The sequence below is a fragment of the Culex pipiens genome, chromosome 1, assembly GCF_016801865.2.
Source record: "Culex pipiens pallens isolate TS chromosome 1, TS_CPP_V2, whole genome shotgun sequence".
Taxonomy (NCBI): domain Eukaryota; kingdom Metazoa; phylum Arthropoda; class Insecta; order Diptera; family Culicidae; genus Culex; species Culex pipiens.
In genome coordinates this window covers 68,901,896-68,919,297 of record NC_068937.1, presented here as the reverse complement: position 1 = coordinate 68,919,297, position 17,402 = coordinate 68,901,896, and the positions used below count along the sequence as shown (strand labels likewise).

Sequence of the window (17,402 nt, the reverse complement as noted above, 5' to 3'; positions counted from 1 at the left end):
GCTTAAAAAATGAAGAATGCAAAAAAAACTATCAGGAATTTTTCTAAATGCTATGCTAAAAATAAAAAAAACTGCTCATGTTTGAAAGATTGCAAAACCTAACAAAAATTATAGAAATAATATGCTTAAAAAACTAATAATGCATAAACTCATCGAAATATTTGAAAAGTATGCCAAAAATATAGAATGCAAAAACTAGCAGCAATTTTGCAAAATGGTTTGCTGAAAACCAAAAGAACTGCTCATAATTGAAAGAATGCAAAAACTCTCAAAAATTATACAAATAAATTGCTTGAAAAACAAAGAATGCAAAAACAAACAGAAATAATATAAATAATAAGCAGCCAATTAAAAGAACTGCTAATGTTTGAAAGAATGCAAAAACTCACAGAAATAATTTAAAAATATATGCTTAAATACAAAGAATGCAAAAACTAACAACAAATTTCCAAAATGTTATGCTAAATATGAAAAGAACTATTCATGTTTGAAAGAATGCAAAAACTCCCAAAAATCATACAAATAATTTGCTTAAAAAACAAAGAATGCAAAAACAAACAGAAATAATCAAAACTATAAGCAGAAAATAAAAAAAACTGTTCATGTTTGAAAGAATGCAAAAACTCTCAGAAATAATTTAAAAAATATGCTCAGTAAACAAAGAATGCAAAAACTACCGGATTTTTTTTATGTTATGCTGAAAATCAAAAGAACTTCTCATGTTAGAAAGAATACAAAAACTTACAAAAAATATACAAATAATATGCTTAAAAAACAAAGAATGCAAAAACTAACAGAAATTTATCAAAATTGTAAGCAGAAAATTAAAAGAACTGCTCATGGTTAACAGAACGCAAAAACTCAAAGAAATAATTCAAATGATATATTAAAACAAGAATGCAAAAACTCACAGAAATGATTTAAAATTGTTTGCTGTAAATATATAACTGCTTATATTTGAAAGAATGCAAAAACTCGCACATTTTTTTTTCAACTAGATTATTGTTTAAGCGATTGTTTATGCATGTTATAATGCATAAACTTATAAAAATAAGATACTAAGAAACAAACATTATTTTTTTTAAAGATTGTAAAATCACCTTTTTGGGGACATTATACGTTTTCAAAATATTTGAATACAATTTGTGTCCATTTTATACATTTATTTTACGATTATTTGTCAATTCGGCGAAACGTCCAATTCGGCGAAACGTCCCATGCGGCGAAACGACATTCGGCGAAATGACCTTCGGCGAAATGACCGTCGGCGAAATGACATTCGGCGAAATGTCCCGCACCCGATCCAGCAGCAGCGGCAGCAGTAGCTGAGGGGCCCCGAGCAGCAGGTCCGCCCACGGACAAAGAAGAGAAAGTGTCAAGGTAGGAGATAGACAATAAGGAAGTGGGTTAGGACAGGAGGGAGAAGGTCAGGTTTAGGAGGAAGCCGTGACAATAAAAGTGACCATTTGACGAGAAAACCGAGGAGTTTATCTCAAGACGAACACCAGTGTTTTCCTGCCTCGTGAGCATAATTTATGCCGACCCTGAGGTTCAAAAGGGAGTTATTTGGACCACCCACTCACCCCATTGAGTTTTATGTCTCGATCCCCTTGCCTTGTAGCATTTATTAACTAAGAGGGTCACCCTAGTAGACCCGAAAGTTATCGAGGTTTTTAAGCGAAGATGGCGTTCAAATGGTGAACGTCCGAAATGTCAAAATCGCGCAGTAGCACCAACATTAGAAAAAAAAATGTGGCTGTCATGCCATGGCACACTTTTTTCGTAATGTTGGTACCACTGCGTGATTTTGACATTTCGGGCGTTCACCTTTCGAACGCCATTTTCGTTTAAAAACCTGGATAAGCTGATAAGATTCTTGATAAACACCGAAGCCCGTACATACGTCGAGCTTGGATCCGTCGGTGAAGAATCTGTTGTTTGGAGGAACATGGTTGTACTTTGATGCGAAGATCGACGGTACAACTCCCCGCAGAAGAAGGATTGGGATACCGCGAGTATCGGTTTTCATGGAAGTGTCGAAGCCAATCAGGGTGCTGCTGGTTAATGGAGGCGTGCGCTGTACCGTTGTGCTCGGGCTCCAATCCCACGATGACATAAAGTCATAATAAAGAAGCATGCGCCAAGACTCAACGTGAAGTTTCAGCAACGTTTCAAAGTTGTCAATTACTAGTTTATTCCTGTAATCACACCGGGTCAGGAACCGGTAAGACAGTTCGTAGTAACGAGTTCGCTGAGGCAACACTCCCGCCAAGACCTCGAGGGTCATGGTGTGAGTTGAGTACATGCATCCCAAGACAATGCGAAGGCATCGGTACTGTATCCGCTGGAGAACCAACAAGCGTGATTTCGCAGCTGATTGGAAGCAGAAACTGCCATATCGTCGCCGTCGTGCTAACTTGTCGTACGTGCATTTTGGGCCAAATTGAGTTAAGAACGCCATTTTGTGCAGCTCACAATGCCTCATCTTTTGACCTTCACAGATACCCAAAATTTGATATCAATCCTGAGATATTCAATGAAAACCAAAAAAGCTCCGAAAATTTTTGTCACTCTACATATACAAAAGAAAAAAAAAAGTTTCAATCCTGTCGTGCTATCTTGTCACTCCCTGAAAATTGATGTAAGTGCGACAAAGGGCAAAGGGATTTCAGGTCAGAATGCGTTTGACGCACGTACAAGTTAGACTACCGTAAACATTTTTAATTATAACTCGGGACTCCAGCAACCAACTTCAACCAAACATCGGGACAATGCACAGAATGGTCAGCCAAACAAAACGTGTTTGTTATTGTTTACATTGCGTGCTTTCGTTTTTGTATATTCTAGGTCAAACATTAAAACGCGTTTTTCTCGGAACGTCAAAATGACGGGTGCGACATGATAGCACGACGACGTCGATATTCCAGCACCGAGAGTATCGTTGTCTTGTACAGTCGAAGCAGGTCAGAAGGATGAGCATCCCACCGGTTGCCAGAGACGCTGCGCAGAAAATTAGTTCTTTGCAGGCACTTTTGCTTCAGGTAGTTGATGTGCTTCCCCCATGTTCTCTTTTGATCAAAGATGGTACCCATTAGGGTGGGTCAATTTTTTCGAATGTGCTCGGATCCGGCTAAAATAAGGTCCATCTTGTAGAGGGTACCCATAGGGACTCTTGTACCAAATTTGAGCTCATTTGGTTGAAAACTGGCTTGTCGCTCGGGGGTTAAAGTTTACATGGAAACTACTATGAGAAATGTGTGATTTTACTTCAAACGCTCCTACAAGCTAAGCGACAAACTTTAGTCCACACTTACACTAGGTAGCCGTGTCGGGGGTGATCCAAGGAACATTTTTCTCTAAGGGTTCATGGTCATTAGGGTGCCCAGAAAAAATGACCCCCTGCTCCACAAGCAAAAAACGGTTTTTTGGGTAATTTTAAGCATCTGTGTAAATTTTGAGCGAAATTGGTTGAGATTAACCCATTGATACCTGAGCCTAAAGTTGGTGAAAAATATGTTTTTCATACAAAAATTACTTTTTTAATTCGCTAATAACTTTTCAGGGGCGAGTTTCACAGCTTTGGTATGTTCTACAAAGTTGTAGATCATTAAATTTCCAATGAAAATCTCACTTTTGGGAATATTTGGATGGAAGTAGAGCACCCTGCAGACCAAACCGTAAGAAAATTGGGGTTTCCATACATTTTTTCGAATTTTCCCATACAAACTTCACCTCCGAGTATCAATGGGTAAATGTTGACCGATTTTGCTCATATTTGGCTCAGAGTCCTAAAATAGGTCAAGGAACAATATTCAGCTTGTGGAGCGAGGTTTTGAGAAAAAGTCCCATATTCTGGGCACCCTAATGGTCATCCGTTCAACCCTGAAATTGTGCAAAGCCGAAACATCCGGCGACGCCGGAATTCTTCAAAATCTCAGTTTTAACCAGGGTTGCGAATGAGCGAGCGAGCCAGAATCCGTGCTCGCTCATTCATGAGCATGAGGACTTAACAGGTAGCTCGTGCTCGCTCAAGCTCAACGCATGCGCTCGCGCTCAATGAGCGCTCATCAGCAAATCAGGTAGATTTTTAGTATTGTTTATGAATCTGGCACAGGCCAATTGGATTGCCACTTTTGAAGATAATTTCATCGCGAAAAAGGGACATGAACTCATCAAAGTTGCATTGGTAATTTAATTTTGGTTAACCGCGGTAAATTCATCAAATTATTCGTTGGCGTCGAACTGTCAAAAATTGATCGCGGTGGATTGCGGGGGATACTTTTCTACCCCAGTTTTTGTGTGATCAATGTGGTAATGGTAAATTTATGAAACTTTAATGTTGTCAGCCTATATATTTTTTTCAGAGTTTGATAATTTAGGAAACTAGTTTTGATTGATTTCCCGTTAAATGAAAAATGGCTGACACGCAAGTAAAGTGTCTTAATTTGCTGAGAATCCCAGACACTCTTTTTAGCTTATTTAACTTTCAAATTTAGAGTAAACTGTCAAGGAACGGAATTTTTAGGTCTTAAATAAGCTGTAAATAGGATGGCAATCGATTTTTTTTATATTAAAACATGTTTTTACTTGTGAGCACGCTCATTTCTCATTTATTTATTTGGATCGACTCCAGCATATAAATAAGATAATTGATGTGAAAATTATCTAAGACACAGATTTGACATTTATTATGCAAAATTATTTACAAATAATTGATTAAACAAGATGAGGTGCCCAGGAATTAAAACATGACTAAACGTATTACCAAGAAAACATATTTGTATTCATTAAAAGATACTTTTCAGCTTTATTAAATAGTTTACTTTCACGTGTCACTCTATTATCAACTTTTTTTTTATTAATCGAATTATTTCTACACAGTAAAAAAGTGTAAATTTGGAAGTTGTAATTTTGTAAGGTTGAATATTGTGAAAGCAGACAAAAATCAAAATACTAGTGCAACCTGTCAAAGCTGTTGCGCCACAGGCTGATGTAAATACACGCTAACGACAAACTACTACATTTTTGTTCGGCGCAACAGATTTTTTCGCGCAACAGAATTGTTGCGCACTTCGGTTTGGTGGTGCGCGGATAATATTACCTCTTGAATGTTATAATTTTACCTCGATTTAGACTGAAAAAGTTGCATTACACCAGAAAAGTGGCAAAATTACACATTTTCAGAAGTAAAATTACGCATTCTTCTAACATAAAAAACGTACTTCCCAGATGTAATATTTCTATGGTTTTTTTTACTGTGTACAGATCTTAATGTAACACCTTAACCCCTTAACTCTGACTCCAAAACAAGTTTCAAAACAAAAAAATATGACAAATAACTTCATCCAATATTATTAAGATTAGCCAACAACCTCGAACAGTTACAGGTTAAAAAATACCGCTCATTTTGCTCAATGAGCAAAAATGAGCGCGAGCGCGAGCAATGAGCATTTTCGCTCATAAAATAAATGAGCAAACACGAGCACGAGCAAACGTGAGCTAGCTCGCGTCGCGCTCCTCCTCACGAATGAGCGAAAAATGCTCGCTTATTAGCGGATGAGCGCTCAAAATCGCAACACTGGTTTTAACGGTCAACGCATGCTACAAACTATGACAGAAGCATTGTTTGAATGAATGGAAAACGCGACGCCAAACGTCAACTCACTGTTTGGAAGCAAAAAAGGTTCATAATTGTAGTTTTTACTTTTTGTATTAAATAATAAATTAATTATATTTTTTCATGCTTATTTCTATAGCGAATTATTCGAATTAAGGTGTGCAAGAAACACAATTAAATAAAAAAAATCCCTTTATGTGGTAGGACATCGTGGACGGAAACAGTTAATTGTCACACATGGCCAGCGGAATCGACGACGAGGAGTTCACCGGAGTTGTCATCGGGATGGCAGGACATGTACAGGTGTTACGGTTGGAATTCGTGGAGGGGAGTGGTTGCTCGACGCACAGGGCTAGCGGAATAGCCGGCTTAGGGTTCGTCTGGCAAGTCCAGCGGCATCGTCGGCGAGATGTTCACCGGAAGAGCCATCGGGATGGACAGGACATGGTTTAATTGACCTTATTGAAGCGGTTAGCATCGGTTTATCAGGATAATATTTCTATTTGTAAAAAAAATACTAAGAAAGTATAGCTTTTTTATTTTTTATTGTTTAGACCAATTAAAGTTATTTTATTAAAGTTTCACTTCTCTCCCTCCTCGCTTGCAATTTTCTCCAGAAGATCCTGGCAGTTGAGATTTTCCTCCGGTTCCCAGTTGTTTTCAGAAAGCTCGCAACCCTTCCACTTGATCTGAAACTGGACCTTTTAGCGCCGAGTTCTCATTGCAAAGACCCGTTCAACGACGAACTCGGGTTCGGAGGCCATGTTTATTTTCAAATTGCCTATTGAAAACCATTTTATTTTTCAAGAAAAAAACACATTGTTGGAAAAGCGCAAACCCTCACATTAGCTTCCAAACAATGAGTTGACGTTTGGCGTCGCGTTTTCCATTCATTCAAACATGCTTTTGTCATAGTTTGTAGCATGCGTTGACCGTTAAAACTGAGATTTTGAAGAATTCCGGCGTCGCCGGATGTTTCGGCTTTGCGCAAGCTCAGGGTTGAACGGATGACCATGAACCCTTAGAGATAAATGTTCCTTGGACCACCCCCGACACGGCTACCTAGTGTAAGTGTGGACTTAAGTTTGTCGCTTAGCTTGTAGGAGCATTTGAAGTATTTTTTTAAATTAAATATGTATTTATTGAACTTTCTTATAATAATTCCATTTCTTTTACATGCTAAGTGGTATGGCTTAATGCTATTCATCTATGTTGTATTTTTCGTTTTATTATTAACTGTTCACATTTATTTTATTTACTTCAAATTGTTTTACAATTGTTTTACAATTGCATTGAATAGAATACATTTGGGTAAAAAAGAAAAAGAAAATAAAATCAATTTAACAACTAATCCTAACTTTAAACTAAAAAAATAAATTATTGAAATATTCAAAATCACTAGAACGAGTCAACTACGAACTGTATTTTAAGATGAATGCTCCAAGCGTTCTTACTTGTTCCTGGCGAGTTTCGCAACCACGCAGTGTTGTTGTCATCTCGATGAAAATGTTCAAAAGTTCTTGTGGTGAAAACAGGTTACTACTGCCTTCATCCGTTGATGCTGGTTGGTTTTCCCTCGGTTGCTGACTGAAGCCTGGAGGTGTTGTATTCTCTGCAACTTTTTGTCGCTGATTCAACGGCAATGGCTGCAGATTTGGAACCACTCGAACAGATCCTGCTACTGGCGACGCCAAAGCAGGAAAATCCACGTCCGTGTATGCTGGTGATGTTTTGCGACGATTTGGTTGGTGCCTCGTCGTCGCTTGCTGCCGATTTTTTACAAACTCAGCACGTTTTGGGCAGCTCCGATTCTTGGTAGAATGGTCGCCGCCGCAATTGAAGCATTTCGCTTTGATGTTCTCGTTGATTGTTTCACAAGCTTGAGTTTTGTGCTCACCTCCGCAAGTTGCACAACGACTCTTGATAAAACAGTTTCTTCCACCATGTCCAAACTGCAAGCAGTTCGAACACTGTGTCACGTCACGGTGCACTGGACGATAACGCTCCCAAGTCACGATGATGTTGAAAATTGCCCGAACTGCTTTCAGCTCAGACGGCGTTGTCGATCCTTGAGATGAACCAGGTACAGTTGATCACGATACTTAATGTCCTTGTTGTGTCTCGTCATCTTGAAGACTTCGATCACGTTCAATTTAAGAGTTTTGAGCTCTTCTTTCAGCACACTCACATCCATGTCGTACAGGCCTCGGAGGATCTGTTTCATGCGGCGTTTACCTGGATCGTCATGGCTGTAGTATTCAATCTTTGTGTTGTTCAGGAAATCCCGATCGTATGATAAACCCGGTCAGCCACTTTCGCACCGAATCCGATGACGATGTTTTCACAAAAATGGATGGAACCTTTCCCGTCGTTCAAACTCTTCCTTCTCGCTCACGTCTACAGGGAGGGTAGCGAACTGGTTTCCAGACGAATTTTGAGCGTCCTTGCTCAAACTGCCTGGCTTTGCAGGTAGCGCTTCGGCATTCTTTAGCTTCTTCAAATCTGCCGATCCTGCTGGTGAGGACCGCCTCTTTTTCTTGCCGTGAGGCATTTTTTTGCACTTTTAAAGCACTTTTCAGGAGCTAATATCCAGGAGTACCACACTGATCGGTGGTCCACAAAGGAATGTTTGAAGTAAAATCCCACATTTCCCATAGTAATTTCCATGTAAACTTTAACCCCCGAGCGACAAGCCAGTTTTCAACCAAATGAGCTCAAATTTGGTATGAGAGTCCCTATGGGTACCCTCTACAAGATGGACCATATTTCAGCCGGATTCGAGCACTTTCGAAAAAAAAATGACCCACCCTATCACCTTGCACAAAGTGCATGTGTTTTTCTGACAACAGGTTGATGAGGAAGTTGCACATCGTCGGATTGAGACCGCTCCGTCGCAGCTTTATTCCCAACACCTCGATGGAGACTGAATCGAATGCACCCATGATGTCTAGAAAGACAGAAGCCATTTGCTGTTTTAAACCACGGGCTATGTCGATCCCTGTGGCCAGCAAGGCTAGACAGTCGCTTGTTCCCTTGCCTTTCCGGAAGCCATACTGCGTGTCAGACAGCGAGGCGGTCAAGGATCATCTTCTCCAGCAACTTGCGTTGTTCGCGACGACAAATGTAATAAGTTTTCGGAGGATCTTTAGCAAACGCTTTTTTTAAGCAGTGTAGCTCGAAGCTGAAATGTGTATTTAGTCCAATTAATGTTTTGCCCAACAGAATTCATTTTTTTACTCACATTTAGTCTCCTAGTTCTAATCTGTCGCAAACAGAGTAAATTCGTCAGCAGACGACGGATGGAGCTGATAATCAATAGCTTAAATCTAAATACAAATAAGTTAAATTCAGCTTCAAATATTATATAATTTTTAGTTACCGCAAAATCAATCAGTAATTTCCTTCTCGTATCTGATTGAGGAATGATAATGGAAATTTTTGTTTTGTCTCTATCTCTACGTACGGTGTCAGCGTGACATTGTCAACGTGACCGATCTTACTATAGTCTTTTTGCTGGGTAGCGTTTGGGCGATGATCCGAGGGGTACGGTCGGCGCGGTCAGCGCAGTCGGCACGGTGTGCTCGCAACATCCTCCCCCACGTGTCGCATGATGATCTGCACCAGAATCCTCAGCGTCACCAACGTCCAGCAGAGCCAACCTGACGGCTGCTCGCTCTCGCAACAGACCCTTCGATGTCTGTACATCCGCCCGACGTACTCTGCCATCCTTACCAGGATATGTCCTTGCAACGCGTCCTCGCAGCCACCCGTTCCGATGTCCTTCGTCCACAACAAGCACGAGATCGCCCTCCTTGATTGGTCTCACCTCTTCGAACCATTTAGTCCTTCTCGCGATCGTCGGCAGGTATTCCTTCACCCAGCGGCTCCAGAACTCGTCCAGTGTGTGCTGAATACTGTTCCAGCTGTTCTTGATGGCCGCGCCTTCGCCGACCGGATCCTTGACGGCCTGCTGAACGCCGCTCGAACTCAGCATGAGAAAATGGTTGGGGGTCAAGGACTCGCTGTCTGCGCTCTCCAGCGGCACGAAAGTCAGGGGGCGCGAGTTGACCATATGCTCCGCTTCCGCTAGTAGGGTGACCAGCGACTCCTCATCCAGCTTGCGTTCCACCGGGATTACGCCCAGTGCAGCCTTCACGGATCTTACCATTCGTTCCCAGCAGCCACCCATGTGCGGCGCGGCCGGCGGGTTGAATCGCCACTGGGTGTGGGTGTCGGTGAATGTGCTGCTGAGTTCGTTGTGGTTGACCTTGGCTAATTCCTTCGACAGCTCTCCGCTGGCTCCTTGGAAATTCGTACCGTTGTCCGAGTATATCTCCTGCGGCGCTCCACGTCGCGCGATGAACCGGCGGATTGCCTTCTTGCACGAGTCCGTTGACAAGTTCGCGACGAGCTCCAGGTGAACTGCGCGGATCGTCAAGCAGGTGAAAAGCGCCACCCAGCGTTTCGCAGCACTGCGTCCAACCTTGATCAGGACCGGGCCGAAGTAGTCCACGCCCGTGAACGTGAACGGGCGCACGAAAGGGGACAACCTCACACGTGGAAGGGGTGCCATCATGGGTGCCACCGCGATGGCCTTTTTTATGCGGCAGAAACAGCACTTGTTTGCCACCTGCCGGATCAGGACCCGCAGCTTTGGGATGTTGAACTTCTGCCGGATCTCGTTGACCACCGTCTCGTTGTTTGCATGGCGAAACCTTCGGTGGTAGGAGTCCACGAGCAGCCAGGTCACGCGATGTTTGTTTGGGAGAATCACGGGAAACTTGGCGTCGAACGTGGCGAACTCGGCGGCCTCCAAGCGACTTCCAGCTCGAAGCACTCCGCTGTCGTCCAGCAGAGGGGACAACTTCAATATGCTGCTCGACGTCTCCAGACACTCCCGTTTCTCGGCTGGCACTAGCAGGTTCTGGTTCAGCGTGGCGACCTCATCCGGATAAGCGTCGGATTGAGCCAAGCGCCACAGGCTTCGTTCGGCTTTCTGCAGCTCCTCACGTGTCAGCGCGCCCGGACAGGTTTCCTGCTTCAGCTTCAGTCTGCGCGCGAGAAAGCGATGAACGTAGGCGACCATCCTCAGCAGGCGTTCCCATCGCGAAAACAGCTCCAGTCGAATGATGGGCTTGACCACGAAGTGGCTGAACATGAACGCTGGCCTGAGTTCTTCCGTCGCCTCAACCCGCTCGAGACAGTCTTCGGGCCAGTCTTCTTCCTGATCGTAAATGAACTTGTGGCAGACGTAAACTTGCGCGTCGGGGTCGAAAGTTGGTCCCTTTTTACCCCACTTCGTAGCTTCGTCGGCGACGTTCATGCGCGATGGACAGTATCTCCACTCGGCGGCCTTGGACAGTGACAGGATCTCGTTGACCCGGAACGCCACATACGGGCGAAATCGGCGGAGGTCGGTTGACCTGATCCACTGCAGTGCCGTCTTGGAGTCCGACCAGAAAACGACCTTCGAAATAGGGAGTGAGTGTCCGTCCTCGATGGTCTTCCGCAAGCGCGATCCAGTTACGCCCGACTGAACTTCGAGACGTGGGATGGGAAGCGGCTGTAGAGGTGCGACCTTCGTTTTGGTTGCCACCAGTGAGCACCGGACTTGGCCGCGATCCTCCAGCCGAAAGTATGCCATCGCGGAGTAAGCTTGCTCGCTGGCGTCGACAAACACGTGGAGTTGCAACGTTTTCAGGCTGGCTGGTTCGTAATCCTTGAAATAGCAACGTGGAACTCTCACCGTTTCGATTTTGCGCAGCAGCGCGATCCACTGCTTCCACCGTCCGATGAGCTTCTCCGGGATTTTGTCTTTCCAACCGACGCCGGATCGCCACACGTCCTGCACGAGTATTTTTCCGTGGATGACGAAGACGGCGACTAACCCGTTCGGGTCGTAGATGCTCATCACGATGCTCAGCAGCTGGGTCTTCGTCGGCACCACCTCTCCAGTCAGCAGCTTCATGTTGTCCTCTCGCAGGCTCAGTGCGAACGAGAACATGTCTTCGTCGGGCAGCCACACCATTCCCAGCAGACGCTCGAATCCGTTCTCCTTCTCGATCACGAAGTTCTTGACCGTCGTAGGGTTGACCGCTCCGATCCGCGCCAGCACGGTTTTGTCGTTCGAGATCCAGTTCCGGATGTGGAATCCGGCTTTCGCGTGAACCTCGGCTACCTCTAGCGCCATCGCAACTGCTTCGTCCGCGGTATCGACACTGTCGAGGTAATCGTCGACGTAGTGCTTGTTGCGAATCGCTGCTGCCGCCTTCGGGTGATCTGCTTCGTGTTCGTCAGCGTTGAGATTTTTCACGTACTGCGAGTGGGCTGGGGAGCACGTCGCCCCAAAGATAGCGACGTCGGTCACCATGGTTTCCAGCGGCTTGTCCGGCGAATCCCTCCACAGGAACAGCTGCGCGCTGCGATCGGGTTCCCGAATCTTCACCTGGTGAAACATGGCTTCGATGTCTGCGCAGATGGCGACCTGTCTCTCCCTGAACTGGAAAAGCACGGACAGCAGCGGCGTCAACAGGTCGGGCCCCTTCAACAGCATGGTATTCAGGGACACGCCGTCGACCTTGGCAGCCGCGTCCCAGATCACGCGCACTTTGCCGGGCTTTTTTGGGTTCAGTACTACTCCGAGGGGCAAATACCAGGTCCGGCGAGGGTCAAAAGTGTCCAGTTCCGCAGCGGTCGCCTTGTGCGCAAAACCTTTCGACTGGAAGTCCGCGATCTGCTTTCGAACTTGATCGTACAGTGCCGGATCTCGTCCCAGGCGTCGCTCCAAACACTTCATCCGCTTCTCCGCCATCGGTCTGCTATCCGGAAACTCCACGTAGTCCTGTTTCCAGAGAAGGCCAGTTTCAAACCGCCCACCTTCGACTCGTTTGGTAGTTTCGGACAGAATCTTGTTGGCACGCTGATCGTCGACGCTCTCCTCGCTCGGTACTGCCATGACTCCGAGGCTTTCAACCGCAAAGAAGCTCTTGACGTATTCGTGCAGGTCAACTTCGGCTTGTTCCTCAGAGATGTGGAACTGGCGATGGGCGAAAGACTTTGTAGCCGCCGGCATACTCCCGTAGACCGTCCAACCGAGACGCGTTTTGGTAGCGATCGGTTCTCCTTTGCGTCCTTCCCGCAGCTTCAGTGTTGCGAGCAGGTGCACGTTGTTCAGACCGATGAGTATTCCGGGAACCGCAGACTGCAAACTCGATAGCGGCAGGTCCTGCAGATACGCGAACTCTTCCGCCATGGCCGCGACGTCCATCGTTTGTTCCGGAAGTCCGAGCTTGTCCACCGTGTACACGTTCGACGCGACGAACCGCTGCGGACGATCAGCGCCAGAAATCTCCAGCTCAACCTCCCGCGTCTCCGAGAAGTTCTTCTTGATGCCGGATGTCCAGTGGATGCACAGAGATGCTTGCTTTCCTTCCAGGCCAAGGGTTGCCGCCAACTTCCGCTCCAGGAGTGTCACCGACGAGCCGTCATCGAGAAAGGCGAACGTGTTTACTTTCCCTTTCTTTCCGTACAACGTGACAGGCAACATACGGAACAACGTTGATATCGTCGGTTGACGGTGCAGTGCGACTACGCCGCTCGTTGCGGGCTCGCTGCGCTTCGCTTCCGTGGGTGCTTGTTCGTAGTGGAGCAGCGGATGATGCTTCTTCTGGCAACCTTGGACTCCGCAGGGATCGCTTTTGCACGGCCAGCGCGAGTGGGCAACCAGACAGCGACGACAAAGTCTTTTCTCCTTGACCAGCTTCCAACGGTCGTCGAGACAAAGTTTGCTGAACTTCGAGCAGTTGGCCGCCAAATGGCCGCTGTTGTCGCACATCGGGCACACCTTGATGTTCGAAGACGGACGGTCCGTCGGCTTCTCCTTGATCTCGTCGTCACCCTTGCGCCGACCTTGCTCGGCAGTCGAGTGCGTGTTGACGTACGCCGCCTTCTCCTTCTTGGGCCGGAAATCGTCCTTGGCAGCCTTCGCAGCGAACAATGTCACGCCGCTGGTAGCGGTCGCTATTTTCGACATGTAGTCGCCGAACACGTTGAGGTCCACTTCTGGCAGTTGCTCCTGGTAGAGTGCCCAGTTGAACATTACGTTGGAAGGCAACTTGGCAACGAGCTCGTGCAGCAAGATGGGGTTCGATAGGTGCTTCTCCATGCCAATAGCCTTCAAATGCCCACAGAGATTGTGGACCACCAGACCGAACGAGACGAGAGACTCCAGCTTGTCCGCTCTCGGCGCGGGGGTCGCGCGTACTTTCTCGATCATCGTGTGAACGATCTGCTCCGGTCGTCCGTACAGCAGCTTCAGAGAGGTTAGCAATTGCGGTATCGTCGACGGATTGAGGAGCAGGCTGCTCACTTCTTCTCTCGCCCTCCCCTGGATCGCACGCTGCAGTCGCAACAGGTTCTCGTTGTCGGTGTATCCGCACGTCAGCGTAGAGTGGTGATAACTGCTGATAAAGATCGGCCAGTCAACAGGATTCCCTGTGAAAACTGGGAGCTCCTTGTTAACCACCTGACGTGCAGCAATCTGCTGCGAAGTCGGTCCTTGGTACGGAGGCGGTGCCGGCAGCGGCGGCACGAGAGAGGGGAATGATTCAACGGAAGGTACGACCGACGGTGTTGTCAAAGTAGACGACCTTGAAGATGAAGATCGAGAGCTCCTTACGGAAGAACTGCCAAAGTTTGCAGAGGCGCGAGATCGCTCGTTAGATGGAGGTGGCAGGACATCGTCAACGCTTGGTACAGATGTTGTTCCTGATCGGATGCTTTCTGTTGATCGGCTTTTGTTGTTTTCGACCGTGCCGTTGCGGCCCGCCGCCGACGAGGTGTTCTTGTCCCGAGATTCTGCCAGCTTTTGCAGCCTCTCGAGCTCTCGCAAACGGTCAAGCTCTTCTTGCTGCTTGGCTTGCTGTTGCTTCTGCTCCTTGAGACGCTGTTTCAGTTCCCGCTTCTGCTCGGCCAGCTCGCGTTGTTGCTGCTGCAGTAAACGCTGCATTTCTTCCTTCTGCTCTGCTTCCACCTGCTGAAGTCGACGCTGCAGTTCTTGCTTCTGCTTCGCTTGCTCACGTTCTTGCTGCTGCAGCTTGCGTTTGAGCTGCTCTTCCCGCTGGCGCTGCAACTGCTGGTCTTCGGCGCGCTGATCCTCGAGCTGCTGAAGGAGCACAAGCAAGTTTTGCTCGTTTTTCTTCGCCTCTTCATTTTGCTCTTCCGGAATCGGGTCGAGATCCTTCCGCTGCATGCTGTTTCGCCACTCCTCGAATGCGGTCGAGGTGACTTTCAGGATCTTCGGGATAGCACCGGTGTTCTGCGGCTTCCCCAGTGAAATTTGCAGCAGCTTGAGGATGCTTTCCATGGTGGTAGGTGGTTCTGGAACCTCGCTGGATGGAGTTTCAGCCGCGGTCTGCCCGGGGTCCTTGGGTCCCTCAGGGATCGACTTTTCGCTGCTTTCCTCGAGACTGTCCGGCAATAGGGAGGAAATGGAGAGGGAAACGTACGGCGATTCGTTGAACGAAGCATTTGGCGAAGCGAGCGGAGTAGACGTGAACTTCACGTGCAGACTATCGGCCTTGTCCTCACTCAGTGGCTGGACGTGATCGTCAGACTCGGTCGTCTCCTTGTTGACGCCTGGACCGGTGTTCCCGGTCTCAGCCTGAGCATTGATCCACTTCTCAACCCTGCTCGTCGAAGCGCGGCTGTCTCTGCTACGGACACTACGTCCCCCATCTTCTTCTTCCTGTTCCCGAAGAAGCGCGTACTTCTTCGAGCTGTACAGGTACTGTCGCTCCAACTGCGCGAGTCGTTCCTTCGTGAGCGCTTCCTGGATCCGGAACTGCTCCTCCATCTGCTGCAGTTCTAGGGCAATTCGTGCCGAACGAGTACTGCTCACATGGGAGCCAGATGAACGGGCAGATCTTGGCCGAAAGGGCACACAAGTACGGCACACAAACGGCGGCCGATTGACGGTTGCGGTGGTGACGTTCGCGCACGAGAAGTGGAAGTACAGCTCGCACTTTTCACACCGCACCATGTACAGCTCGGCGTTGTTCGGCCTGGTACATCCAGCGCAATCCTGCTCATCCCCTCGCTCCGGTTCGACGACAGACGGCTCGAACGGTTTCGCTGCATCATCTCGAGCGTCTCCAATTTGGAGGTTAGCTGCTTCTTGAGCCGCGCGCGTCATCGAGCGGGTCTGGCGAACGAACGACTTACGGGGATTAGAGGCCATCATAAATAAATCTTCGAGTTTCTGTTCGCGACGACAAATAAGTTTTCGGAGGATCTTTAGCAAACGCTTTTTTTAAGCAGTGTAGCTCGAAGCTGAAATGTGTATTTAGTCCAATTAATGTTTTGCCCAACAGAATTCATTTTTTTACTCACATTTAGTCTCCTAGTTCTAATCTGTCGCAAACAGAGTAAATTCGTCAGCAGACGACGGATGGAGCTGATAATCAATAGCTTAAATCTAAATACAAATAAGTTAAATTCAGCTTCAAATATTATATAATTTTTAGTTACCGCAAAATCAATCAGTAATTTCCTTCTCGTATCTGATTGAGGAATGATAATGGAAATTTTTGTTTTGTCTCTATCTCTACGTACGGTGTCAGCGTGACATTGTCAACGTGACCGATCTTACTATAGTCTTTTTGCTGGGTAGCGTTTGGGCGATGATCCGAGGGGCACGGTCGGCGCAGTCAGCGCAGTCGGCACGGTGTGCTCGCAACATGCGTAGACACGACAGCAAGCTGATTGGACGATACGAGTTGTAGTCGGACGCCGGCTTACCGGGCTTTTGAATGGCAACCACCCGGACCTGTCGCCATTCGTGTGGAATTATGTTCTGCTCCACTAACGTGTTGAACAGATTCAACAGACGCTGCTTGGCGACGTCCGGAAGATTCAGATTTCAGAATAGCGATCGAAAAATGATCACTGCCACGAGGATCTTGAAGCACGTTCCAGTCACAAAGAACTGCCAGACTGTTGGAACACAGCGACAAGTCGATGGCACTCGCCTTCGTACCGGACGTGGTTGGCGTTGGTGGTGTTGCAATCCGCGTAACTTCCTTGTCCCTGTTTAGTCCCTGTTTTGCTGTCATCTGGAAGTCGTCGCACAGTTCATGTATCAGATATGCTTGAGGGTCTGTCTTGTGACTTCCCCACTCGGTGCTGTGAAGATTAAAGTCACCCACACCAGTCGCGGTGCCTGCAACAGCTCAAGCATACCCCACAATTTTTGTCGAGTTAACGACACCTGTGGAGTGATAAGTTGGCAACCACCGCACTCTGTTCGCCCCTACGACGCTCAAGCCCACTGGGCACACGCGGGCTGCTGCTGTTTGACAGCTGCACTTCCGCTACCAGTCTGTGACAAAAACCAAACGAGATTACACGCTATTTTTCTATTCGCTAAGTTAAACCGCGTGTTTTATTCCGGCCTCCCCGAAACCTCTTTAGGTTGTGGGCCCAAGTCGCGTTTCGGTCTAACGGGAAAAGTGCGCGGAATCGTCGGGCGTCATGACGGACGCAAAACCCGCTCCGGTGCAGGTGCCGATGTTGGACGAGTCCAACTTCAACCCGTGGCGTCTCCGCATGTTATCGTTCCTGGAGGATCACGAGCTCTTGGAATGTGTGCGGTCGGACGTGGGCGACGTGGCGGAACTGAAGGAGAAAGCGGGCGAAAAGCCGGAGGAAAAGACGGCCCGGATGAAGCTGCTGGACAAGCGCATTCGGAAGGACCGTCACTGCCGTTCGCAGTTGATGGCGCGGATCA

General features: G+C 47.2%; 2 protein-coding genes across 2 annotated transcripts in view; both read right to left on the bottom strand.

Annotated features, from left to right (window-relative positions):
• The window catches only part of LOC128093327 (uncharacterized), a 481,727-nt gene that overhangs the window by 9,650 nt on the left and 454,675 nt on the right, over positions 1–17,402 (bottom strand). The gene's annotated exons all lie outside the window — the stretch shown is intronic.
• Positions 9,117–15,854, bottom strand: LOC120424739 (uncharacterized). The gene has a single exon (XM_052711718.1). It carries the CDS (start codon positions 15,852–15,854, stop codon positions 9,117–9,119), a length of 6,738 nt encoding a protein of 2,245 aa, XP_052567678.1.

What these genes read in the sequence shown, in the direction of transcription:
- LOC120424739 (XM_052711718.1), bottom strand. Translation starts at nt 15,854, where the DNA reads ATGGCCTCTAATCCCCGTAAGTCGTTCGTTCGCCAGACCCGCTCGATG.